This window comes from Bombus fervidus, chromosome 15 (genome assembly GCF_041682495.2).
Source record: "Bombus fervidus isolate BK054 chromosome 15, iyBomFerv1, whole genome shotgun sequence".
NCBI classification, from domain to species: domain Eukaryota; kingdom Metazoa; phylum Arthropoda; class Insecta; order Hymenoptera; family Apidae; genus Bombus; species Bombus fervidus.
In genome coordinates, this window is record NC_091531.1 from 5,327,942 (window position 1) to 5,352,794 (window position 24,853).

Sequence of the window (24,853 nt, forward strand, 5' to 3'; positions counted from 1 at the left end):
AACCAATGAGAACTCTATTTCCGAATATTTCTCTATATATATAACGAATCTGTTGTATTTTTGCAGTCATAAATATAACTGAAAGAAAAAATATTCGATTAGACTTTTTTCTCTCATTTATTACAGGAGATATAAAAACCATCCTCTTAAAAAACTTCAGATGTAACCATCATATGAATAATTAATATATATATCTTCTATCTTGCCCTTCATCTCGGTTCCAAATGTTTCATTAAATAAATATAAATCTATTGTCACAAACTTAAATATGCAACATAAATGCACTTTAATGATAGGTCTGACTAAACGCCTTCCTATTCTCCTTAAAAACAACATAACTGATTATCTCGTACGTTTCATTAACGTTAAATTTATTCAGCCTTCGATTTTGTGTCTTCCTTATAATGTAAGAACACCAGAGAAAATAAGAACACACCGCCCATCATTGAAAACGCACTTATATAATAAGGGAATGCACTGGGTATGAAGCGTTCATATTGAGTGTGTTGCAGAGGACGAACAGATACTTGAGTGGTACTGTACAGATGCGTCAAACCAATGCGGGTATAATCTACTTTAAACTGATAAACTCCGTAAACGTCAGGGATTTTAAATCTCGCTTCATATCGACCATCGCCTACGGGTTTCATGGTCATACGAACGAAAGGATCTATTCTAACGAATTCTAATTGTAAATCATTTGTTTCATAAGGAATCCATTTGTCTTTTGCTAGTTTCTGAATTTCGATAGAATAAACTACATCATCCATGATAGTATAAGCTGCTGGAGGTGCAAGTTCTCCAACTTTATGGTGATGAACAGTGGAGACACGGATCACGCCATTCTCCTTGAACACCCAGCGAGCGATCATCGTTGCTACGGCTTCATTTCCAGATTTCTCGTATTTTTGGCCACCTGTATATCATTTTTAATGTTTAATACATGATCACAAGGAAGAATTATAATATTTAACTTATTTTTTTACCTTGAACTTTCTGAATAGAACTGGAGAAAGCTTCATCACTAAAAAAGTATAATGAACCAGAGAATACTACTCTGGCATTATTCCTTGCTTGTAGAGCAGCAATCAACAATGTATTTTTGCCTACTGCATGTGGATACTCCTTTATGGGAGTCTGTGGATTGTAAGAGTATGCTGAACTAGATGCTGTTAGTAAACGTAAAATTAAAGGATTTTCTATATCTGCAATCAATCCAGTTCCTTGGTAGAGTAAAGGTGGTACGTTTTTGCTTCCAACAATTGCAGAAGCATCTATTAAATTGACAGAGTCTGCTACTATTTTTGTATGGTAACCACTATCAGAAATATCATAATTTAAATGATCAATAACCGCAGAACCTTCTTCATCAATTTCAAAACCACATTCGGAAGCTAATTCATGAAGAGCATCTCCAGACTGAGATGAACCAGCAACCAAGACATTACCACCACCATCAATGAAGTCTGTTATTGCTTCAACACTCAATATTCCTCCAAACTCTTCCACAGAAGGGGCAAATATTATTAAATGCTGATACAAATATTCTCCATACTTGGAAAGCTGTAGATTAGCATCATCTGCTAATTTAAATGTTAACGTGTATCCACTATCTACAAAAATTTTTTAAATTACTAACAACCTAACCTCAAATATTCTGCAAGCTATACCATATCTGTGTAATTAAATATCATATAATACAATTAGATACGTTTAATGTTGTCATAACTCGAAGAAAAATAATAACAAAGTTTAAGGTAATTGGCAATAAATGACATTTCATTGAATTTGATAGCTAAATATTTACATACCCTGTAGAGTCTTGAAAAATATGGAATGTGTTTCTTTTATGGCTAAATTATCGAGTAAAACCAATGTAGGTCCCCCAGCATTCGTTACTCCGAATATTGTAACAAAACAAAGAAATTTGTTTATAAATCTCATTATAAATTATACACAATATCCTTGTGCCACGAGACCGGTTCTACTATCTTAAACAAGCGGTTCCATTTACAACACGTAACCAAACGGAAGTTATCCATTTTGCGGAAATGACATGCTTATGTTTTGAAACATACGGATTGAATTTATTATTTAGTATTATCCGGTATTACTCAATTTACTAATGATAAAGATATTTTCTTTTACTTAAAATATGTATTAGTATATATTACTATGTATTATACATACTGTACGATGAATAGTATTAAATATAAATTATACTGATATAACCTTACACATCATTAAGTATTTTCTTTTACCCAAATTAAATTTACGTATACATTATTATATTATACATGTATGTCATGCAATGTTAAATATATTACTGTTATAACCCAAAACGTCAGAATTTTATAACATTTAAAATCCCCGCCAGAAATGTCAAAATGAATTCTGAATCATATTTGTGGAGTATCAAGCCGGGTACGTAACAGATAGAAGTCTTGCGTAAAAAAATGATAAAGAGATATTAATTTTAGTGAATTACAATCTCGATCAAGAATTCATGAGAATAACCAATTAATTTAACTCATACGTCATAAAATGTTGTATACAATACTATAGAGCCATTCTCGATTCAACGATGCTTCGTGAAGTTGCCTTGAATAATTTCAAATGAAGATACTATACTAATGACGTTAGCAAAAAAGCAAGAAAAAATTTTGTTTACGTATAAAGGAAGTAGTTTATGTGGGAAAAATGCACGTATATATAATATCATACAAGCAGAGTGATCATTGTCACGCATGCTCGAATGCGTTTTAAATGTCAAAACTGTGCGAATTTATCCACATTTTATTCGCATCGAGAATCGACGAGATTATCCCAACTGTAGAGTTCGCATAAGTAATGTCTTTGCTGCGTGCCCTGCACGACTATCAAAGTGCTATGGCCAAACCGTGTTACAAGCTGAGAACTTCTCTCTTCGGACACACATCCGACGTGAGAGCTATAGCGACTTTCGCTGACGGAACTATAGTTTCTACTTCAAGGGATGAGACTGCACGTATTTGGAAATCAAGCGGGTATTTAACCTGTTTAAGTATTTTACCACACCAGACTCTTTCATGACCCCAAACAAAATTTTTTATATAAATAAGTAATGAGATGAAAATTTGTTTTATAAGATCTTTACTTTGTAATAAATTTGTATATTAACATATGTGACTTGAATAAATACGTTAAGAAAATATGAGCTTGATTTCGAACAATAAAGTTCATCATAAAAGAGTTTGTCATTGCAAAGAAATTCTTTTTTACTTATTCTATGTAAATCGTACTTCTTACATGAATGTATATTGTATAAACATTTTGCAGGAATAATAAAAATTATGAACATACTGCAACTTTGAAAGGACATTCCAACTTTGTCACTTCTGTGTGCGTTATAGATCCTTCAGAGCAAAACCCCATAGGTTTTATTATCACTGGTAGTCATGATAAAACCATACGTATCTATGTTTCACACCAAACAGAGCCCATAAACATTATAAAAAGTCACCAGGATACTGTTTGCAAATTAACAACTGGTACAAAAGAAGGAACATTCTTGTCAAGTTCCTGGGACATGAGTGCAAAATTGTGGAGCCTGAGTGACTTAAGTAAGCCACAATTAAACTTGCTAGGTCATACAGCTGCTGTATGGTGTGTAGCAGACTTGTCAAGTGGATCTATTGTAACTGGATCAGCAGATAAGCTTGTTATAGTATGGGCAAGTGACGGTTCAGTACAGCATAAATTAACCGGACATACAGATTGTATTCGTGATATTTCTGTAATAAATAGCAATGAAGTTTTATCTTGTGCCAATGATGCCACTGTACGTCATTGGAACGTGTCTCTTGGAACTTGTTTAGGAACTTACTGTGGACATGAGAATTATATCTATAGCATTTTAGCCTTAGAAAATGGTACAAGTATATTTACTTGTGGCGAAGATCGGACACTTAGGATATGGCATAATGCAGAACTAAGTCAAACCATTACTTTACCCACCCAATCTGTGTGGTGTTTGGCTTTACTTCCTAATGGTGATATAGTTACTGGAAGTTCTGATGGAGTTGTTAGGATATTTACATGTAATCCTGAAGAATATGCAGAGCTAGAAGAATTGCAAGAATTTGAGCAGCAAGTAGCCAGTGTTAAGCTTAATGCTCAACAAGAGCTAGGTGGGATCAAAGTTAAGGAGTAAGTGAAGTAGCTAAGAAGTGAATCAAATTATAAATAATAAGCTAAAATCTTAATTTATATGTTAACAGTTTACCAGATGCAAAAACCTTGCTACAACCTGGTCAAAGAGACGGTCAGACCAAAATAGTAAACGATGGAGATGCTATAAGAGCATATAGCTGGTCTCAAAATGAACAAAGATGGATAAAGATCGGTAATGTCATGGGTGCTTCGGGTGGTAGCGTAGCTACGTCTGGAAAACAGCTTTATAATGGCATAGAATATGATTATGTGTTCTCTGTGGACATACAGGATGGTGTTCCTCCATTAAAATTGCCCTATAACAATGATCAGGATCCTTGGCACGTTGCGCAGAAGTTCCTTCACGATAACAGTCTTAGTCAATTATTTTTAGATCAGGTATAAAGCTTGAGATAGATGCTTGCTTTTTTGATAAGAAATAATTTTTATGGCAATTTATTTTCATTTATAGGTTGCAAATTTTATAATAAAAAATTCTCAATCCGCACCAGTTATGAAAACTGATGCTCAATATGCTGATCCTTTCACAGGAGGCAGTAGATACATTCCTCAATCGACAGCAAATACAACATCACAAGAATCTACAAGACCAGACACACCAAACTCCTCAGACACAACTGCACCGTCTTATATTCCTCATACAAAATACTTGAAACTGGAACAGGCTAATCTATCTCAAATTTTAGGTACTTTCTATTACTTTTATCTTATACATTTTTATAATGAAATAAATTAATTAATTTGATACTCTTTCATAGAGAAACTAAAAGAATTAAATGGCAAACAAAGTGATCCTCTCAAGATGTCAAGTGACAAATTGGAGTCCTTGGTGAAACTTGCTGGAGACGAAGCTCCTGAACAATTGAAAAGTGATACATTGAACACTTTGAAGACACTCTTGAATTGGCCGGATGATGTATTGTTTCCTGTGCTCGATATTACCAGGCTCGCAGTACTCTGTAGAGAAGTGAATGATGTACTATGTACAGAGGAGCTTCTACAGATCGTAAAGAAGCATATCGAATCTAACGCGCTTCCTTCTAACCAAATGCTTACTTTCCGTTTGCTGGCGAATATGTTCAGTCACGAAAGAGGTGAAAAACTATGTCTTAGTTCTAAAGATGAGATACTGAAACTTCTATCAGAGTTGGAATCACTTACAAACAAAAATAATCAGGTATGAATAGCATAGAAGAGTGAAGATTTATATATTGGTATAAAAAATTTATATTGTACGATTAGTTGATGAAATTAATTCGTTTGGATATTTTCAGGTGGCAATTTCAACTTATATATTGAATTTAACTGTGGCTCTGAATAAATATAATGATACTCTCGGTAAAACACAATGTTTAAATGCAATGATCTCTGTGTTACCACGTTTAAACGAGCCTGAAGCAGTGTTCAGAACTCTTGTTGCAATGGGAACGCTTTTAAGTACAACATCAAATTCAGAAGATCAAAATAATTTAATAAAAGCAGTACGACAATCGGAAGTTGCATTAAATATACTTCAAACTATGTCAGAAATTCGAGTTCCAACAAACAAGCTGGCAAATTGTTCGAAACAGATAATCAGTTTAATTATTTAAAACATAAAATATATATGAAAAAAAATTGGAAAAAAAACAATTACACGCGGAATCCAAGACTTGAAAACAGTTAAGTGTTGTAATTAACAAAAAATTTCTCACCAATATTGCGTTAAATAGGTTTCTTATATTTTTTGCAATCTGATGATTTAAACATTATAATTATCTCATTGCTAATAAAAGTACATTTTGCCATATTTGAGAAACAATCTTCGTTCACCCAAAAAAGAAAACACGTTCCACTTTCTTCCTTCTTCTTTTTTTCCTTTTATAAACATCAGTTGCTTTCATTTCAGTTCAGGTAAGAATAAGCTGTATATTTTGAAATGAAAATTAATCAATTAAAATATATGTACAACGATGAATATAAAATAATAATTTATGTAATATACATAATATTTGATTAAATCGTTCGAGCGTTACGCCCGACAAACATACAACAGACAACAGTGTAATAGTAGAATATTGTTATTACATTAACGTCAAATATATATATATACATATATATATATATATATACACTTTTTTTTGTTTTCCCTAGTTGTATATCAATTCACCCTCGTGAGTGAGCCGAGGGCCGATTACAACTTTGTAGTTAATTACAATGAAAAATAATAACATTCACTGTGTACACTCATTAACTTCAATTATGCTCGATGAACAATACATACAATACACGAAAGATAGTTTTTTTATCCTTTGTTTCTTTTTTACAGTATCATCAGGTAATTTGTGGCTCGTGGGAATGTGAATATGCGATTTCCGTAATCTTTTTTCGTTCTTTGTTTTTTTTCTTACAAAAATAATTTGAAATATATAATCTGAGATCTGTAAGATAATAGAAACAGTATTGGATCGTACAATTAAGAATTTTTTTAGTATTTCAAATTGCTATACATCGTCGTATATGTGTATCTATAATTAATCAGTGTCTCTTCCTTTTTTCCATTTCGTATCAACGATAAGGATCACGACTGTCGTATATTTTTATAAATAAATTTCTTTATCAGAATTCTGAGGTATAATACATGTACGATTTGTCTAATTTTTTCGTAAATTGATTAACTCATGATAAAATCAATTTTTTGTCAATTCTTTTTCGTTCCATAACTCTTTTTTCTTCTTATATGCATTTATGACGACCCTGATTTTTTATCTCGGAAATAGAAGTTTCGGAATGCCCTATAGAAATGCACCGATCCATAAAGATGTACTTCTTAATCGATTATTAACCAAGATTAATTACTTGAAAGAGATAGAGACAGACAGAGATAGAGAACGTGCACACAAGGTTGCAAATCTTTAAAAGTCAGAGTTGCACCGGGAAATATGTACCCTTCTCAAGATAAGTCACTTTTGTGGATTTGAAAAATTATGTCAAAAATTACGTTCGAGTAGTATCGAATCATAATCTTTTTATGTATATACCTTCTCTTTTTTTTATTATAATAATCTAAATTGCCGAGTACGCGAGAGTTTTTCAATTCTTTTTGTACCTCTGAACTTAAACATAGTGTGATCTTTTTATCAAGCACAGTTGTAATTAATTATTTTTTAAATTCAACTACTTATGATTGCCTGTTTTACGATTTATATTTCATTTCATTTCGCTTTGAATAAGCATCACCCGCGATAAAATCAAACACAGCCTCATTAATTGAAGGGTTCTGGGAACAAGTATTAAAAATATAGATATCTCACATGTATAAAATTGTATCCTAGAAATGGATCGAGAGTCGAACGAATTCAGACGCTATTAAAAAAAGAATCTTGAATTTTTAGCCGATCATCTTGATATTACAATTACATTAATTATTTGTAAGAAAGTACAGAGTTGAATTTACAAAATACTTTCAGTGTTTAACACTATATCACGACAACTTAGAAACGAAAGAGTCATAGAACCCTTTTGTAGCAGTCCTATTTATTTCCCCCCCTAAATTATAACAACACTTACACTTAGATAAAGATTTACAATCGTAGTTTCGTCAAATTAAAAATCATCTTCTGAAAGAGAAACTATATTGTGTCCATTATACATATCCTTTAACTTTTTTTCCTGGAGCAATAGTATAGAACTGTGGTTTGCAAAGCCTCAACAGAAACAATTTCTCTTACTGGATAGAAAAATACTAGAAAGGCTCAGCCGTTTTAACAATTTTGTTTAAGTTCATCGTATTTCTTTCACTGTGCACGACCTAGTACACAAAACTTTTATGGCAAAACTTTACCACAAAAGTTTAAGATCACCCGCTTGTTGTACTAATTGTGAATCTTTCGCTATTTCTTTTGTTAATTCAGAATTAATACTGCACAGTTATCAATAATAAAGTTAACTAGTAATGAAACAATTTTTAAGCTAATTTAAAGTTGTAAATTTTTTTAATGAAAATCTCTGCTTTTTTAAAAATATCTAGTGATTCCAAACTTTTAATTGTCGCAGTATATTTGAAATTGCAATCTACTACGATCATTGCGTTTCTCGCCTTAAGATATTATTTTTCTCTTAGCAGAAATGTAAATTTTCATTCCCGCACCCTTCAATTAGGGCTTCCCTTGTTACTATGGCGGCGTACTAGGAGGGACCTAAAATTTGTATTGGGTCCCCCCTGGCCCGTCTCATTCTGCCGGCGTACTTGATGCCCACCTGTCGAATTCTATTCCAGAATCCGGGCTAAGGCCCAGATCTATGGGACTAAGGAAGCTGGGAGCTGGACAATTACATGGTCCTCCAGGCCGGCACGCTCCGATACACCTCTGATCGTTCCCCCTGCTACTTCTGTCACCTCTATCCCTTAGTTCTTTCTCAAAACTGTGCAATTGCTCCATAAAATGGAAATTCGGAGCCACATTAGATTTTCGGCTGCGCACCAGGTTGAAGGCATCGTTTAAGCTGAGACTGCATTTGTGCATAAGGTAGGCTACAGTGATAGTGACGGACCGAGACACTCCAGCCAGACAGTGAACCAGCACTCCTTTGTCTGAACTTCGAGCCTCCTCTGAAAGATGGAGAAATGATTATATCTCAAATTTACATGTAATTAGAACTTATTTTTCCTTTGATTTTGCAGGTTGTATTCACCAATGAATTGAATTGCTTGTGGAAAGAAACTAGCTAGATTCTGGCTCCAGTGATCGCTTATGGGTATTTGCATGTATTTTATCGAACCAGCGCTTTCAAATACATTTGGCAAATCTGGGGTTACGTTCAGAATGTACTGTATTCTGTGACGCGCCAAGGCTTCCCTGTCTTCGCTATTCGCTGCGTTTCCAAGGTACAAATGGGGTAAAATTTCAACTGGAAAATCTTTATCCTCCTCAGGTCCTAAAAAAAAAACATGAAACAACCTTAACATTTCTTGCTTTGTATTTTATGCAGTAAAAGAGTTTGTATGGCTTACTAACCAACAGAATCACATGTGCTATCGCTATCAGAATCTGAATATGATCTCGTAGGTGGTGTGGAAATTCGAAGGGACCTGAGACCCATTAATTCACCGTCATTAGAATCCTGACCCGGGGGACCTTCACCACTGGCTTGACTACCCTCACACCATTCAGGGTATCTATCTCTGAATGCTCCAAAACCATCTGTAACAGAAAATGAAATAAAGGATTTGTATGAGTATAAATAATTTAAAGCCGTAGCTATACAAAAATATGAGAGAAAATATAATAAAAATAAAAAATACTGAGTAGTAAATGAATGAAACAAAAATGTTCTTTAATGAATAACAAAAGAAATTTGGCCCAACTACAAGATGTAATTAGATGGACATCAATATTTTTTGTACAAATAAACATTTCATTCACAGATGCTTTTAAGCATGAATTTTTAAATTTCTCTAATGGCAGACATAACTACTTGTAGAAACTTGGAATATTTTATAATATAGTCTTTAGTTACTTCTTATTTTTCAAAATACAATAGTTAAGGTATATATTCTTGTAGCATATATTTGTTCTAACTGCATGGAAATATTATGTACAATCATACAAATATATGTATTTATGAATATACTGTTCTTACCCATTAAAATAGCAACATATCCTCCACTACTTCTAAGTCTCCGACTTAAAACTTGAATTGTTTCACCCTGATGTCCTGCAGGGTCTGTAGAGTCACCAATCAGTATAAATGTCCCTCTACTATTCTCATCACCACACAAAAACACCTCCACTCTGTTTCTTAGATCTAAGCACCTTATTGTTGACAGCAGATCAACTTTACCAGCTGCCAGCCGTCTTAACATGATGCTAGGTATAGCTAAGGGTACAGAGCCTCTAATATGAGCTTCAGAGAAATCAGAATGTGCCCTACAATCTAAGATGAGAAGTTTGTTTGGACCATCCGGTGACCTAAGATGCCTGAATAGCCATTCAGGATCCACCAGATCTTCTTCCATAATATTTCCACCTGGCATGTTGTAAGCTTAATCTGAATTCCTGATGCTTCTTTGGCCTTCAACCTTTTCCTCCTTAAAGCATGCTTGCCCTCCTTACATACATAATCTCCTCATGTTTTCCATTGGATTTTAAAAAAAAACAAACACCTGAGACTTGACAATGTTGAAAGAAATCTCCTTCTTGGTATGGCACTTTCAAGTAACGCTGTACCATTGGTTTCTGTGAAATGGTCAGTGTACACATGTGACATCTGCCTAGACTCGTAACCCATGGAACAACAATTTTGTTACTACATGTTTATCGGTAACTGTGGACAGTGTGAAACAAGTGTGCATGTACATTCAGCGCGCGCGCGCATCCTACGTGCACGCGTCCTGTACATCTATTCTTAATTATTTATCAAATACGAAATGGCACTTGGAGTTGTATAATAGAACGCGTTCTCTGGAGGCATCCAGACGCTCGATGTCCTCCCCCAGCCTCATACACGCGTATCTGTGTCGTAATCCCACGTTTTCTCACGTGTTTCCATCACTTCCTGCGGCACCTCGATGCCGTGTTTTCTACTCCTCCTCCTCCTCCTTCTCCGCCACTGCTACCGCCAGCAGCTCGTCTCGATTATTGATCCTTTTGTAAATAAAGACGACAGGTCCAATTAACGCCACAACCGAGGAATGTTTCAGCCCATCCGACAAATGCATGATCCCACGCGCTCTCCCAATACACACTTCCTCTAGCTTGTTTATCTCAACACCACACCAACAGTCCAACCGACATCATCACGTCTTGTGAAGAACGTGTTGGCATTATTCTCTCTTTTTCCACAATGGAACAAACGACGAGTGCGTGTATGTACGTGTGTTCCTCTCCTCGCGCTAAATCCTCTCTTTCGTTCTTCTCCTTCGTTGCCCTTTTCTTTACTGTAAACTCGACAGAATCATAACTACAACACGTTCTCAGATCCAGCTTCTTTTTCTTCTCAACTTGACCAACACACAGGGATGCTGCGCTGTACACTGGAGCTGCCGTGAACGGTCGATTCAAATCAGTCTGAGTGAACGAGGTACTTAGTTCGGGAGATCGGTCGCGTATCTCGGCGCTGCGCGACTCGAGACCGTCGCCCTCACCTCACAAATCCCTCCAACATCGCTCGACGCGTCTTCCCTGGGTTGCCGGACCGACTTCCTGTTCTTTTTTTTTCTTCTTTTACGTCTCTCCTTCTCTGTCGACTCTCGACCGAGTCACGGAGAGAGCAGCAGAGAGCTCGAGCTACGATTCTCGTGTGTCTTGGCCTTCTATCTTCTTCTCGCTTTCTTCCAACTCTCTGTTCTTCTCTAACGTACCGAGCACACCATAGATTGTCTCTGTCTCTCACCCGTGGCCTTCTAGCCAGCCTGCTGCAGGCCACACCTTACCTCGAGCGTTCTTCCGTCCAGAATGGGCAAATGGCGCTCGGATCCTCGATTGTAGGGGAAGCTGGTCTTCACATTGATTGGTGCCAGGTCACGTGGTGTCTGCTATCGGACCAATCCCGATCCGGACTGACGTCAGTTCATTGACAAAAGATGTTTTCATTAACAAGGCGTGGGTAGATGGGTCGGGGGTCGGTACTGACCGAGGCGCACAGTAAGCCAGAGGTGTGGAGACGACGGGGAACGCTTCGTACACGCTCACTCTCTCACGCGTGCGTGGGCGCATATTATTACGATCCACAGGAGAACACGGCACCGTCTACCCAAGCTACCTCGTATCGACGTGCACGCACACTCGCGTGCACGTGTTGCGGCCAGGACCGGCGTGATATGACTCGTCACCCTGTAGGATTTGACGAATCTTATTTTTTTTCCTAATTCACTGGATACCTATTATGGATTGTTTTATATCTTCGATATTATCTAAAAGATAAGAATACTAATTAGATAAGTCTTGCCAAAGATCTTGAGATCTGGAAAATAGAAAAGTAGGTCGAGTTTGAAACTCGAAACATGAATGAAAAATTTTAGGTAAAGATAAAGTACGGCTTCTTTCTAATCAGATTTTTGCAGGTTTCAGAGCATTGAATGAATAATTTGTTATAACTTCATCCATGTCTTAGAATTGATATAAAATTTAAAAATTTTCAATCTTCTTAGGATTTTTGAAGATAAGTAAAATTCCCATATAGCTTTCTATCCACCATTTCTTCAGGAAATCTTTAGTTCTTCAACCTTGAATTATGTAGAATAATACAAAAGTAGTGTAACTGAAAATGTAAAACTTCTTTGAGCAAAAGCTAAAGATAAAATACAATATAATTCCTAATGAGTTTTTAGAGCTTACATTTAGAAATCCGTTATCTTCCAATCAGTTTATTTATATCACTATACTAGTATACAAGTACAAGCAAGATGTTCAAGCCGATTTCTTTGATAACAGTGTTTCTGAAAAGATTACGTCCCTGAACTTTGTCATACTGTACGTGAAGCCTCACCTCGGATCGGGCAACCTATCAGGCGGCTCTCGGGCGTGGGTTGGCATTCCATTCATTTGGGCTGCTGTCGTTGAAGATTTTCACGTTCGATCACGCGGACGGCGCAGGGCCACTTTATCGCGACCCCTAGAGAATCGTCGCCTGGAGAAAGAATGAGTAGGCAGAAATGGAGATAAAGAGAAAGGGAGACAGAGGACGAAAAGGGCCTTTCTGGTTGGTGTCGGTGGCCTTCGACGAGCCACGAGACGAATTTCGATTCGATTGCGTGGGAGCGTGATAAGGTGAGCGTACTACGGCGTCCTTGCTACTCCACGCTCATTTCGATCAATGGCGGCTGTAGATTTACGTAAGAACCTACCATAGATCCTCGTATATCGATTCCTCGTTACATTTACATTTTTCGATATCCGTGTGCGGAATACAAATCCTCTTTGACTATGCTATGTGTACGACAATAATGGATTAATATTCGATCAAGCTTCAAAGCGTCACGCGAGATGCTAATGAATCTTACTAGGATGACGTAGCCGACCTTTCTGAAGATAAAAAGTATCTTTTTTTATTATATAACTAGAATATCTGATATTAGAATATGGCTCTGTGGATCGCATTAAAAGTCTACCGCCGTAGTAGTCGGAAAATAAATACTATCGTTGAAATTAACTTGTGCTTATAGATTTCACAAAATAACTATTATAGGAACACCTTTATTAGACTCGATATCTAATATTAGAACACAGGTATACAGATTGCATTAAATAGTCTGCTATGGTAATCGCGAGACGTGGGTCGTACCCTATATTTAGCCAGAAATTGGAATAGACAAAGGGTACGAAGGTTTACTATGTTAAATCTGTCCTTATATTATTATATCCTTATCTCATTGCAACAAATATAGCAGAGTTATAAATTAATTCACCAAGTGACGGTACTAGTTAACTACGGAACTTTGTTAGATATATATAGGTATTATTCCTATAAATTTATTTAATGTTTTCACATCGCGTATAAAGAAAAATTTTGGATGTATGTATACTGTAATAAGAAACGAAATTATTCATGTTTTTAAATTGTCCTTAAGCCTAAAGCTATAAATTTTTATCCTCCTATAAAATTTAATTGTTCCGTGGACTCAACATAAGTACTTTACACCTCTCATAAACTTTTGCTCTTCTACAAAATCTAAGATTTCGTTTCATGACCACAACATGAGTACTTCATACCTCAACCATAAACTTTTGCCCTCGTATAACATCTAAGCTTTTGTTTCGTAACCATAACATAGGTACTTTAACACTTCTGCTGTATCCCTTCAAGAAACTTATAACTGAATCGGGGAACAAGCTATTGATCGGTATGAATCTGGACTTTTTGAGTTGGTGCATCGCTGAACGAGTCCTCATTAAAGCGATTATCGACCGGTGGCCGGCGGGAAAGAGAATAGGGAAGGTGCATGCAGTATCACTATGGCAGTCACACCAGTAATGTGTACGCTAAGATGACGTAAGTGATACCTGTTGATGACCTTAACAGGTGTGCATACTTAATGGCAATGGCATTACGTATTTCGTGATGCAGTCGGAAGTCGCAGTGCATTACTCAATCACGATTCTATAAGTACGCCTCGTTGACTCTGTCACGATACTCTTTTCTCACGACTACCTAGGTCCCCATTAATATTCTTTCCTATCTTTCCGCTAAGAATTTCGGAGCCAAATACGTGTCATTCGGTGAAATGATACCGTCCCCATTTCTCTGAATTTCTAGACCATTTTGTTCAAAGGAAACCGCTGCTAAGAGGTTAACGTTTCCACTTAGCAAGGTATATCGATTGTCGAGACCATATCTCGGATCTACAGAGCCAGATTCAAAGGAAACATCCGTTTCTAAGAATCCACCACACGGCGTGAGTCGTATAACGCGGCGTTTATTTGCGTCTGGTTCCTGCAGGCTACCGGAGGAGGAAACCGATTATCGGGTTCACAGTGCCTCACCAGATGTAACGTCGAACGTGTGTACACGTGCACAAACGCACCAACACCGAGGTGGACGCAAGTGTACGCACCGGAAGCAATACTCCCTGGCACTTGGTCGGGCATTAGTGCATGCACTGGCTGATGTGTATATGTGAACACAAATAAGCTTGTACACTTCACCGCGTGGGCGTGTGCGTGTGATTACCACGAAAAGCGGCCCTAGGTTGACAGGAAATGGTTTGAGATAAGATAATGACGTCCCTCGCCTCTCCTGCATCCGGCTGCTTTCTTCGTCGCTTCGGCGTTGGAAAATGTTCCCTTGCCGCAGCCGGGACAGGTACCGATTCAATTTTCAATTAAATAAGTCTACAAAAATTTTTTTATGTAATCACCATGATAAAATAGAAAAATTAGAGATGAATTGTATAATAATTACGGTAGAACCTGGAATCCTTGGAAACTTTCTAACGTAAAAAAAATAGCAGTGAAGATTTTTTCTATCATAAGTCTAAAACAAAATTTTCAATATAAGCTCCAAAATAAAGTGAACAAAATGGTGGATGGAGTGTAATCAAAATGGAACCTCGGGCGCACGAAAATAGCCATCCGACTCTTTGCGAGGATTTTTCAAAATATACAAGAGGAATAGCAGTGTAAACGAACCAGGCCTCCACTATGAATAATCACATCCTGTCTCAGTAACTAAGCAAAAAAGAAAAGAAGGCTTAAACATATATAAACATCTGAGGTCGGCATTTTATAATAGTAATAACGATAATATCTCCAAGTCCAACTTATTTAATGTTTGCTGTAATTAGATATGCAAACATTGATCGATGGTATTGTGTCAACGATCACGTTTCATGGATCATCAATGCATATTTATAGGTTAGAGACGTAGATGGTTTCCCGCGCTTTCCATTCTAAGGGAAATTGGTAGACGGGAGACCAATTCTCTGAATGACTCTCGAAACTGGTGCGCCCACATTCCTCCAGCCACACGAGATTCGAGGTTCTGGCATGTTCACTAGCCTGTAAAACTGCTTGCGGGATCTTCGTTCCCCCCTCTTTATGCCTACGGATCGAATAAACGACATACAGTTAGCAAAAGGTACCATAAACGTATCGATGCATGTATATAGGTACGTACAATAATTACAAAAGGTTTTACATTTCATTGTTATAATATGAAATTTCTGTAGTCATAGAACCATGTAAGTGCTACAATAAATAGAATAGTGTACAAATACTTTGTTGATTATATTGATTATTAAAAAAAAGGAAACAATTATATCGGTTAGGGTACATCTCACATATAACATTCGCTTTACTTTAGTTCCCGAAATATTCGTAAAAATATTTTTGATACTTTTTATTTTGGTATAGATTATATTTGGATTAGGATTGAATTAGATTTATACACTATAGTAACTGTAAACACTTTTTGTAGCCACTGTATGTATTTTTCACATATAGATCAATCAACACCAAAAATAAATTATACCTGTCGAATTCTTTTGTAATTCATTTTGATTCTTAGACATAGCTTTCTATCCGTCAATTTTTCTTAAGATTTGGAATCAAGGTTTTATAAGAGAAAAACACATAATATAGATTATATGTCATATGTATTGATTGACTGATATATCAAACAGAATGCAATTATACAATCAGAGGTGGCGCTAATCAGGCCATCTTTATTAACATTGTTCTCCCGCGTTTTTTCCTTTTTTTCGTTAATTGCTTTTAAGAACAATGATAGTCGTAGATTAATTTTTCGATAGTTTAAGAATGTTTCTTCAGTTATGTATACATTTGATTAATTGTTAATTATTCACTATCGTAAATCTAAACAAAGGGGGCGCTGAGAGATTTTTTCCCCCATTTCCACTTACCTTCCGTTTCCGATGCAATTAATCGATTTTACAATTACAATTTTATTTTTTCTAGTATTTTTAATACATTAAATTAAAATTTCCATGTTTATGTATTAGTTATGTTAAAAGTGAATAGATTCAACTAAAATTGAATATTAGGGAGAAGGCATTACTTTTTATAGTAGTCATTTCCGTCTCTCCGTTCCCGGTTTCTTGGAGAAGAAGTGGTCCTCGAGCTAGTTCCGGTTTTTTGCGAAAAAGTTGGTAAGTTCGTCGTTAAAATCGCAGTAATGAATATAATTTCGTAATTGAAAGTGATTATCGTTTATGTCATAGCTTTTCATTCTTAGCAAGTTATTAGTATCAAAAATACTTCAGATTAAGGCCTTCTTCTTCTTTGCGATTTTTCAAAATGTTTTTTAACCTATACAGCGCGCTACTTACCGTAAATCAATCGTCCATCATTTTGTTCGTTATCGATATGCAATTTGCGATTGAAATACTTGGAAAAGTAAAAGAAGGCGTGAATTCTCGGGAATTCTGTGGAAAGTGCTCAAGTGGCGAACTATTTGAAACTGGTAGAGCAATTATATTTATTTTATGCGTGTACGAAGGACTGATTCAGGTTTCATCTTGAGTTCAACCCTTAGGAGTTTGGTAAGAATGATCTAGAATTTCCCATTGTCTCTGCATACGAATTTTAAAAATAGCGTAATATTTTAAACTCTACTTTTTTATCCGATATTTAAAGCTATTGTAACACGTTATTTTATCCAATAATTAAGTCAACCGAGAGATTTTCGCAAATTCATATTTTAGTAACCGTATAAAAATCCGCAATTTAATTATAAGGTATATATATGACATTTGGTTAGTCAGGGGTTATAGAAAAGTGTAAAATTTGAAACATCACATTTTTATTCAATAACAAAATAATTTAATTTATTGACAGCTAAGTGAGATCTCTGAATCTTAAAATTGCATTCAGAACAGTTTTATTACATTAAATTTTCAAAAATTGTTTGCTTAAATAGCAGAGGGAGTGCTATATCAGTCAACTCGAATACCTTATTTAAGGACATTTATTGCTTCTATTCTCATCACTCGATCGATAACAATGAGATTCAAAAATCTTCCGCGTCTTTTTTAATGTTTATACAATTTCTAAACGAAATGCATATTATAAAATGTGCCAAAATATAGGATATGTATATGTTTAAACAAAGTGCCAATCCTACAACAACGAATTAACGGAAAATATCGAAAATAGATGAATTTTAGAATTCCATAAGTATGGTTCAAATACATCAATATATCGAAATACGATCACACAGATCTTCAAATATCGACCGAGCGATTACGCAATTATCGACTCGTCCAAGGAATAAAAATCATCCATCAGTTTCAGTTAAAATAATATCTGTCTAAAATAATATTAAAGTATTATTGAGCCATCGAGGACCATAACAATTTTGAGTTACTATTTAATATTTTGGAATTTTTCATTTAATTTAATTTTATTTTATTAATCTTTAAATTTTATATCTTTATATCTGAATCTTAAATTTTATAGTCATCTATTATAGGCATCTATGATGCTATTGATACTTTTAACTAAAGACATTTTATAGAAATTTTGTAGAAAATTTTAATATTTTCAATATTTTAGTATTATGACAAACAATATTTTTGAAATTATAAAGAAGATTAATCAATTATGTAGCTATAAAAATATAATATACGACATCAATTAATAATAATTAATTCTTTTTTATATAAAAAAATATCTTCCTTTATATTCTATGCTAGTTAAAACGAAGTATGTCATTCTTTAAGAAGATAATAAGTGAAGAAATTGTTAAAATTAAAAAGATAATCAATTAATTATAAAATACGAAATACAACGTTAACATCAACATTCTTTTTGTCATTAGAAAATATCTTTTTTTGTATTCTATATCTGTCAAAACAATGTATGTAATTCTTTACGAAGATAATAAGGGAGGAAGTTTAATTAGCGGCTTTCGCTAGAGGATTCAAGAATACTTGTCCGCGTATGGTAGCTTGTTGTATACAAGTAACGTGCTAATATAGAATGCGCCGGCATACGTTGGTAGGTGGCGAAGTAAAATAATCAATGAAGAGGCGAACGGGATCAGGAGGGAGAAAGCGAAAAGAGCTTTATACATTCGCGCCCACGCGGGCCCACGGGTTCTAGTTATTATCCCGCGCTGTTTTTGTTCTTCCTGCCGGTAGAGAGACCTTGCCAGGAATTGGAACGATGGTTCGTATATGGAATCGTCCATTACATGTGCGATAGCAATTTAATCCTCATTTTTACACCAAATATACAATTTATTCAAATAAAATGTTTCTTCTTTTTAAAGCAATCGGAGAGAAGAAAATATCCGAAGGTTTTTTTTAAATCTATGGTTTGTATTCGAAGTTAGTACAAAATTTATATGCTATATTTTGTACATGTTATGTAATTTATAAAAGTTATGTTGTTTTTTAGAATCATCGAGGAATAAAAATTATCTGAGCGCTCTTTTTACGAGATACCTGTTCATATTTGGAATTCCAATTTTACTTATAATTTTCAATAAGTAAACAATTTATTAAACTAAAATTGTTTTTCGGTCATCTTATGATTATTTTGGGCAATCGTTATGAATGACAGTGAATAACTCAGTACCACAAGAGTAGGAAAAATGAATGCACATAGTATGACCGTAGTCTCAATGAATCAAGGTCCGATGTACGCACATAGAACGCTAGACAGTGAGTGGTTCATTGATTTTGAGGTGTAACGACGCTACGCTGAAGTTTAACGTTCGCGAAACAAGAACGTGATTCTGCTCTCCTGCGATCTTCTCCTAACGAGCCCACGCTTTTTCCTGGAATTCTGTTCACCCGACTTACAACCACTAGTTAATTACTTTCATCGACGGAAGTCGGCATTTACGACGATTGCCCTGCTGCCAATTTGTACTAATTCGGTGAACGAACCGGCGGCCCTCGAAACTTGTGCAGGGTGCTGGGGATATGTCGACATTATTATAAGAAGTAAAAAAAGTGTATTTTAATTGTTATATACAGATCTATGTGATAACTGGAATATTGCAGATTAATTAACTTATTAGATAGAAATTTTATGTGATCTATAAAATGCGTGGGATTGATCAAATTGGAGAATTTTTGGAAAATATTAAATTTTCGTATTATATACATACGATACAGAGAAAGTACAATATAACGCGTATCTAATGTTCGAAGATAAACGTCATCCGTCTCCTCCGTTCGCGAAGTCAATTGCAGTGTCAAACACTTGTGATATTTGAGATATCTTTATTGACTTCGATAAGGAGAGAGAATAAGAATCATCGTGATAAGAGTTTAAGCTGAATGGAAAATAATCAATGAGGAAAGATAAGTCTATTACATGAGCGGTCTGATAAATTTAGTTCGATTTAACTAATTAGTAGATGCTGACTATTTTCTTCCGGGACCGGATTTGGAATATATATTACCCTGTTAGCTGGTAGATATATTCGTCCGAGATGGAATATCGACTTTAGCTGTCTAAACGTTTATTGATGATAAATTTGGAGAATCGCTTTTAGATAATTTGACTTGAAAAGAATTGTTTGTCGATTTCTGAGATATTCCTGTTAGTAAATTATTCTACAATTATCTGGAAATAATTTGGATGGTAAATTAGTGATAGCCGTGAGTTTTGAAAATAATTTTTAATAAAATAAAAATTATACTTATCGATCGAACTTGGCCGATATTCTCAAAGTTGTAGATGGAGCTTGTGATCAAGTTTCCATGTAACAACCGACTGAGCTCATTCTCCATATTAGTCCATTATTTTCAGTGTAGAGATTTAAAATTTGAAAAGGAAGGGAAATGGAAATTCAAATAATAGAAATTAATCAACTCAGGCTAGAGTTTTAATTAATTTTTTCTTTTTTATTTTATGAAGATTTTCTCGGTTGATTTGATTATAGCGTTACGAAGTACATACATATTATTTTAAAGCATTTGGAGGAGAGACTGCAAGATGTATCGGTTTACCAGGCTTTCGAATTTCGTGGCTCAAGTCTATTTTGCGAGTTTCCAAAGCCTATTGTTTTAAAAAGTCGCAATAATATAGACAAAGATCAAAGCCTATGAGCATGACATAGTATAAAATATATGTATTTGATGATGAAGTGAATAATTATATTCCTTACTGATATCTATTATTGTACTGATAGCAGCGTAACGTTAAAAGAATACTCTGCTATTTGTTAATATTAATAAAATACATTTATGTAAGAATGATGATATTTATTCAGTCATTGAGTAGTTGCACTTTATGGCTTGTTTGGTGCACTTCTAAGTCTCTTGGGAGTAGTATATCGAATGCACAGGAATACTAGTATAACTAAAACACTGACGATAGTTATTCCTATTCCCAGCCACAGTTCTCCTCTTACATTGAATTTATGCAGTGCAATCTCGTATAATGCCAGAGCACCATCGGGCGGTTCACAGGCAGCTTGAACTATGATATCCTGCCTCTGAATTTGTTTTGGCTTACAATTGGTCAATTTATTCATAACCTCTGTTTGATGAAGCGGAGGTAACAATAGGGACAGAGACCACTGCATTGGACTGATCTTTTGATACCAGCCTGGCAAGTTCTCCAAATGCAAGGTCACTCCTCCAGCTAATGTCATCTCTCCAATCACAATCCCAGCAAACAAGGAAGCCAAGTATGTCCACTTACAAGTGTGAGCAAATAATATACAGATTAAATGTTGCAGTATTAAATACAGTAAACCGATTCCGAGATAATTCCATAAGGAAGTCAGATTCTCATCCGGCACCAGGTGAAGTCCGGACATGGCGTAGCCTGGTGCTAAGTAGATCAAGTAGACTACGCACCAGGACACTACTCCACAGAGGAGCTGAAAAAAATCCATTTAATAAAATGAACGATCGTATACTATTGTTTTTGAACATTTACCTCTATTAAAATATACACAAATCTTCCATATAAACCATCCTTGATATCTCTTTCTACGTTTGATCTACAGTCAGCTACTTCACAGATGGCTATTAAGGTTAATGGCCAGAAGAAAATTCCCAAGCTGGCATAGTGAAACCCAACTCGGTCTCTGAGATATAAATTTGAGTCGCCAGATACATCCCAGAATATTGCACCAAGTAAAATACTCAAAGAGGCAGAGATGACGATTTTTCTGAGTAATCTAGTCAGTGTCCATGGTTGACTGTAGATTAGAGTCCTCAGAAGCAACGCATAAATCTGTGAAAATACATTAGGACTGGAAATAGAAGGAGGAAGTGCTCCAGGTGGTCCAGGATCACTTAATCCTGGGAGTCTAGTCCTTGCAAGCTCGGCCAGGTGGTCTATCCTTTGAGAGGATTCCAACATGGCTTCCGCAGACAGATCATCCAGCGTAACTAAATCAACTGGAAAAAAGAATTGCTATAAATTTCAAAATAATTTTGTATACATAGATCATCGAATGTTAGTATAAAAATCACGTACGATAGTAGTCAGAAGGATTCTTAAATGGAGGACACGGAAACTCTGCAAGGGCGAAATATGGCAACATATCCCTCCTGGGACCGGAGTACATGATTCTTCCGCCGGAAGTAAGCGCCACCCTTGAGACCATCGTCAGTATCTCATAAGTAGGCGGGTGCAAAGTCAATACTACTAATCTTTGTCCTCTTCCAGCCCATTGTCTCAAGTATTCTACCATGAAGAACGCGTCGAAAATATCCAAACCATGCGTTGGCCTGTCCAACGCAAGAATATGCGAGTCTTGTAACAAACGACACGCCAGGGCCAGTCTTTTTGCTTCAGAGGTCGTCAACGAGTTCACGAGACAATGTTTGGTCGCCTCTAAACCGAGTTCCTGGAGGATGGCTTCGGCTTCCAGTTTGGAAGTATTTGGACCTCCTCTAAGAAGCATATAAAAGCTTAGCGTCTGCTGAGCAGTTAGACCTGGGCTTAGACTATTTTCCGTGGACAAATAAGCAACTCGAGACCTGGAATTTATAATTTTACTAATGTACAATTTTCGGTTTAAGATAATTTTCGAACAAATATGAATTATACCTTAAGGTTCTATAGGACACGGATCTTCCATTGAGCAAAATATCTCCTCTCTTAATTCTCTTCCTTCCGGCGACAGTTTCCACGATTTGTTTTCCTTCTTTCTCCGTAGTAGCCATAATGGCCAACACCTCAGTAGCTCCTACCTCTAAAGTGATTCCTCGTAAAAGAGGCAAACCATCGGATCCCGAAGCCTCTACTCCTCGTAACTGAAGATGAGGATGTTGAAGACATGGTACAGGCCTCAGAGGTAACGTATAACTCTCTGGACCCAAGATTCCATGTCCTGAAAATTAATTTTCCTGTTTAGTTATAACTGAAACTGAAGATAAGATGTGGTAGATGAGAAAAAGCACTACTCACCTCTGGACTCGTGGACACCATACCCTGGATCTATAGGTGCAATACTGTGCCTTCTATTCGTTCGAACACCTCCATGAAGAAGATTCGCTTCACTGACACTCCTTAACCTAGGATTCTCCCTTGAAACTGTCAATTGAGAGTGTGCATGTTCCCTAGGAACAATGTGAACGTGTCTAAAATCGGGGTCGCTCCTGGCAGATCTCATAGCGGAGGTCCCGTGTGCGGAAGTTCCCGCGTGAGACACCCTACGACCTTCTTCGCTGGAATCGTAACCGCTAGATCCATCTCTGTTTCTGGAACTAGGAGGTAGAACCCTAGGCAGACCAAATTTTAGATATGTGTACGAATTGCTGGCCAGAGGACTTTTTGGACCGTATCTAGGGTGTCTGAGGATACTCTGCACTGTGGAATCTCTCAATTGGAAGTTCCCATAGGGAAGAGGAGACTTTTCAGCTGATCCAAGTGCTGAATCGGTGAAATCGGAGTTCAAGTTTTGCCTGGAAGAATGATATACTGATTATGACACTTTTTTTCTTTTCTTTTTTTAAGATTGAAGATTGAAAGTAAAGTAGGAGAAATAAACACCTGTAGATAGACCAGGCGTGAAGATCCTCGCTAGCTGGAGGCTCCAGGCCTCTGGTGTCCAATGCCCCAGGCACTGAGTACCTCCGTTCCAGCTCCCACGCTTCCGAACCCATGCTTTGTGGTATCTGAACAGTTCAAGCGAGACTAGATGAAACGCATGATGGATTGCATCATGTTCGCAGCTTCGGTGGATCTTCTCGGAAATGCGTGAATGATTTTGGTTAGTTTTTTGTGCCTTGTCCGGTCAATGTTAATTGTTCTCTGGTTTACTCAAAAGAACTTGACATTTTTCGCAGTTACAGTAAATTCGAGATAATTTAAATTATTATAATTAAGAACTTCGCATTGTTTTACTCTTTATCTATTTATCTTCCCTATCTTATTTAGAAAGACAGGTAAATCACTAAAAACAATATTTTAATGAAAATATGAACTGGAGTATTTTAGCAAATAACAGGGAATTTAATGCAGGAAATATAACATATAAATTGTTCCACATGAATAGTGATAAATGCATTTGAACGGAGTTGAGAGCACTATGGCATTCCATAAGCATGCGTGCACACCGTGCGAATAATCGGCGCGCCTTTGAAATTGCTCGCCACTGGAGGCTCGAAATTGTTCACCTCTTGGCCTTCGGTACTACACTGAAAGGAAAGGAACTGGAATCCGTACCAAAACGAATGACAAGAACACTATCGATCACATTTATGTTTATTATAGCTGGTTATTCATCAATATTATTTCCTCTTTGTTTGAATATTTTTCTATCAAAACTGAATTTCTCATTTTAGTTATCTTATCAATATTGAAGCATATTTAATAATAATAACTATTATAAGTTCCTATTAGCTTGTGGATAAGTTTCAAGGTACTTCATTTATTATGCTTGATTACTCAGAAGTTTCCATTCAAATTTTGTTTCATTTTTTGCAACAAGTAGAATTTCAAGTAGGCAAGTGTTATTTATGAAACCAATGATAATTCATGAAGATTTTACTCGATTGAATTATCCAAATGCTATAATATTTATTAGATGCTAGATCACGCAAAATCATTACATGGTGGAGTGACTCTTGGAGCAGTTGCGCGCATCTGACCGTTAATCGTCTTACTTTTTGCCATTTTAGACATCACTACAAGTTCTTACCATCAAACCGTTACCAAATTAATAAAACGTTTTCAATTTATCCGATCGCTCCCTTTTTAATCGAGATGATTAACGTTATTAATAT

General features: G+C 35.9%; 4 protein-coding genes and 3 long non-coding RNA genes across 8 annotated transcripts; 3 read left to right on the top strand and 4 right to left on the bottom strand.

Moving 5' to 3' along the window:
• Positions 1–98: 98 nt before the first annotated feature.
• Ost48 (dolichyl-diphosphooligosaccharide--protein glycosyltransferase non-catalytic subunit Ost48) lies at positions 99–2,038 on the bottom strand. Its single transcript, XM_072018717.1, has 3 exons — positions 1,812–2,038; positions 987–1,613; positions 99–916 (listed from the first exon to the last, which is right to left on the bottom strand). The coding sequence occupies exons 1-3, from the start codon at positions 1,942–1,944 to the stop codon at positions 372–374; spliced, it is 1,305 nt and encodes a 434-aa protein (XP_071874818.1). The 5' UTR covers positions 1,945–2,038; the 3' UTR covers positions 99–371.
• A 483-nt stretch (positions 2,039–2,521) lies between these two features.
• On the top strand, positions 2,522–6,001 carry Plap (phospholipase A2 activator protein). Its single transcript, XM_072018716.1, has 6 exons — positions 2,522–3,026; positions 3,319–4,188; positions 4,260–4,590; positions 4,664–4,898; positions 4,971–5,389; positions 5,487–6,001. Exons 1-6 carry the CDS (start codon positions 2,851–2,853, stop codon positions 5,802–5,804), a joined length of 2,349 nt encoding a protein of 782 aa, XP_071874817.1. The 5' UTR covers positions 2,522–2,850; the 3' UTR covers positions 5,805–6,001.
• A 164-nt stretch (positions 6,002–6,165) lies between these two features.
• Mkp3 (Mitogen-activated protein kinase phosphatase 3) lies at positions 6,166–12,818 on the bottom strand. The gene is made up of 5 exons (XM_072018718.1): positions 12,682–12,818; positions 9,835–12,026; positions 9,210–9,395; positions 8,887–9,129; positions 6,166–8,803 (listed from the first exon to the last, which is right to left on the bottom strand). Exons 2-5 carry the CDS (start codon positions 10,226–10,228, stop codon positions 8,424–8,426), a joined length of 1,203 nt encoding a protein of 400 aa, XP_071874819.1. The 5' UTR covers positions 10,229–12,026; positions 12,682–12,818; the 3' UTR covers positions 6,166–8,423.
• A 24-nt stretch (positions 12,819–12,842) lies between these two features.
• LOC139995338 (uncharacterized) lies at positions 12,843–15,733 on the top strand. Its single transcript, XR_011801948.1, has 3 exons — positions 12,843–12,962; positions 14,632–15,405; positions 15,546–15,733. It is a non-coding gene; the product is annotated as an uncharacterized lncRNA (long non-coding RNA).
• On the bottom strand, positions 15,646–16,277 carry LOC139995339 (uncharacterized). The gene is made up of 3 exons (XR_011801949.1): positions 16,162–16,277; positions 15,808–15,878; positions 15,646–15,732 (listed from the first exon to the last, which is right to left on the bottom strand). It is a non-coding gene; the product is annotated as an uncharacterized lncRNA (long non-coding RNA).
• A 1,966-nt stretch (positions 16,278–18,243) lies between these two features.
• Positions 18,244–23,105, top strand: LOC139995366 (uncharacterized). Its single transcript, XR_011801960.1, has 4 exons — positions 18,244–18,818; positions 18,922–18,966; positions 19,050–22,920; positions 22,981–23,105. It is a non-coding gene; the product is annotated as an uncharacterized lncRNA (long non-coding RNA).
• On the bottom strand, positions 20,484–23,743 carry LOC139995347 (ATP-binding cassette sub-family G member 5). 2 transcript variants are annotated; one of them, XM_072018754.1, is made up of 6 exons: positions 23,619–23,743; positions 23,034–23,530; positions 22,674–22,956; positions 22,098–22,516; positions 21,552–22,018; positions 20,484–21,492 (listed from the first exon to the last, which is right to left on the bottom strand). In XM_072018754.1, the coding sequence occupies exons 1-6, from the start codon at positions 23,729–23,731 to the stop codon at positions 20,896–20,898; spliced, it is 2,376 nt and encodes a 791-aa protein (XP_071874855.1). In that variant the 5' UTR covers positions 23,732–23,743; the 3' UTR covers positions 20,484–20,895. The 2 variants fall into 2 exon arrangements, with proteins under 2 accessions (XP_071874855.1, XP_071874854.1); XM_072018753.1 differs by having other exon boundaries at positions 22,098–22,603.
• Between the last annotated feature and the right edge of the window lie 1,110 nt (positions 23,744–24,853).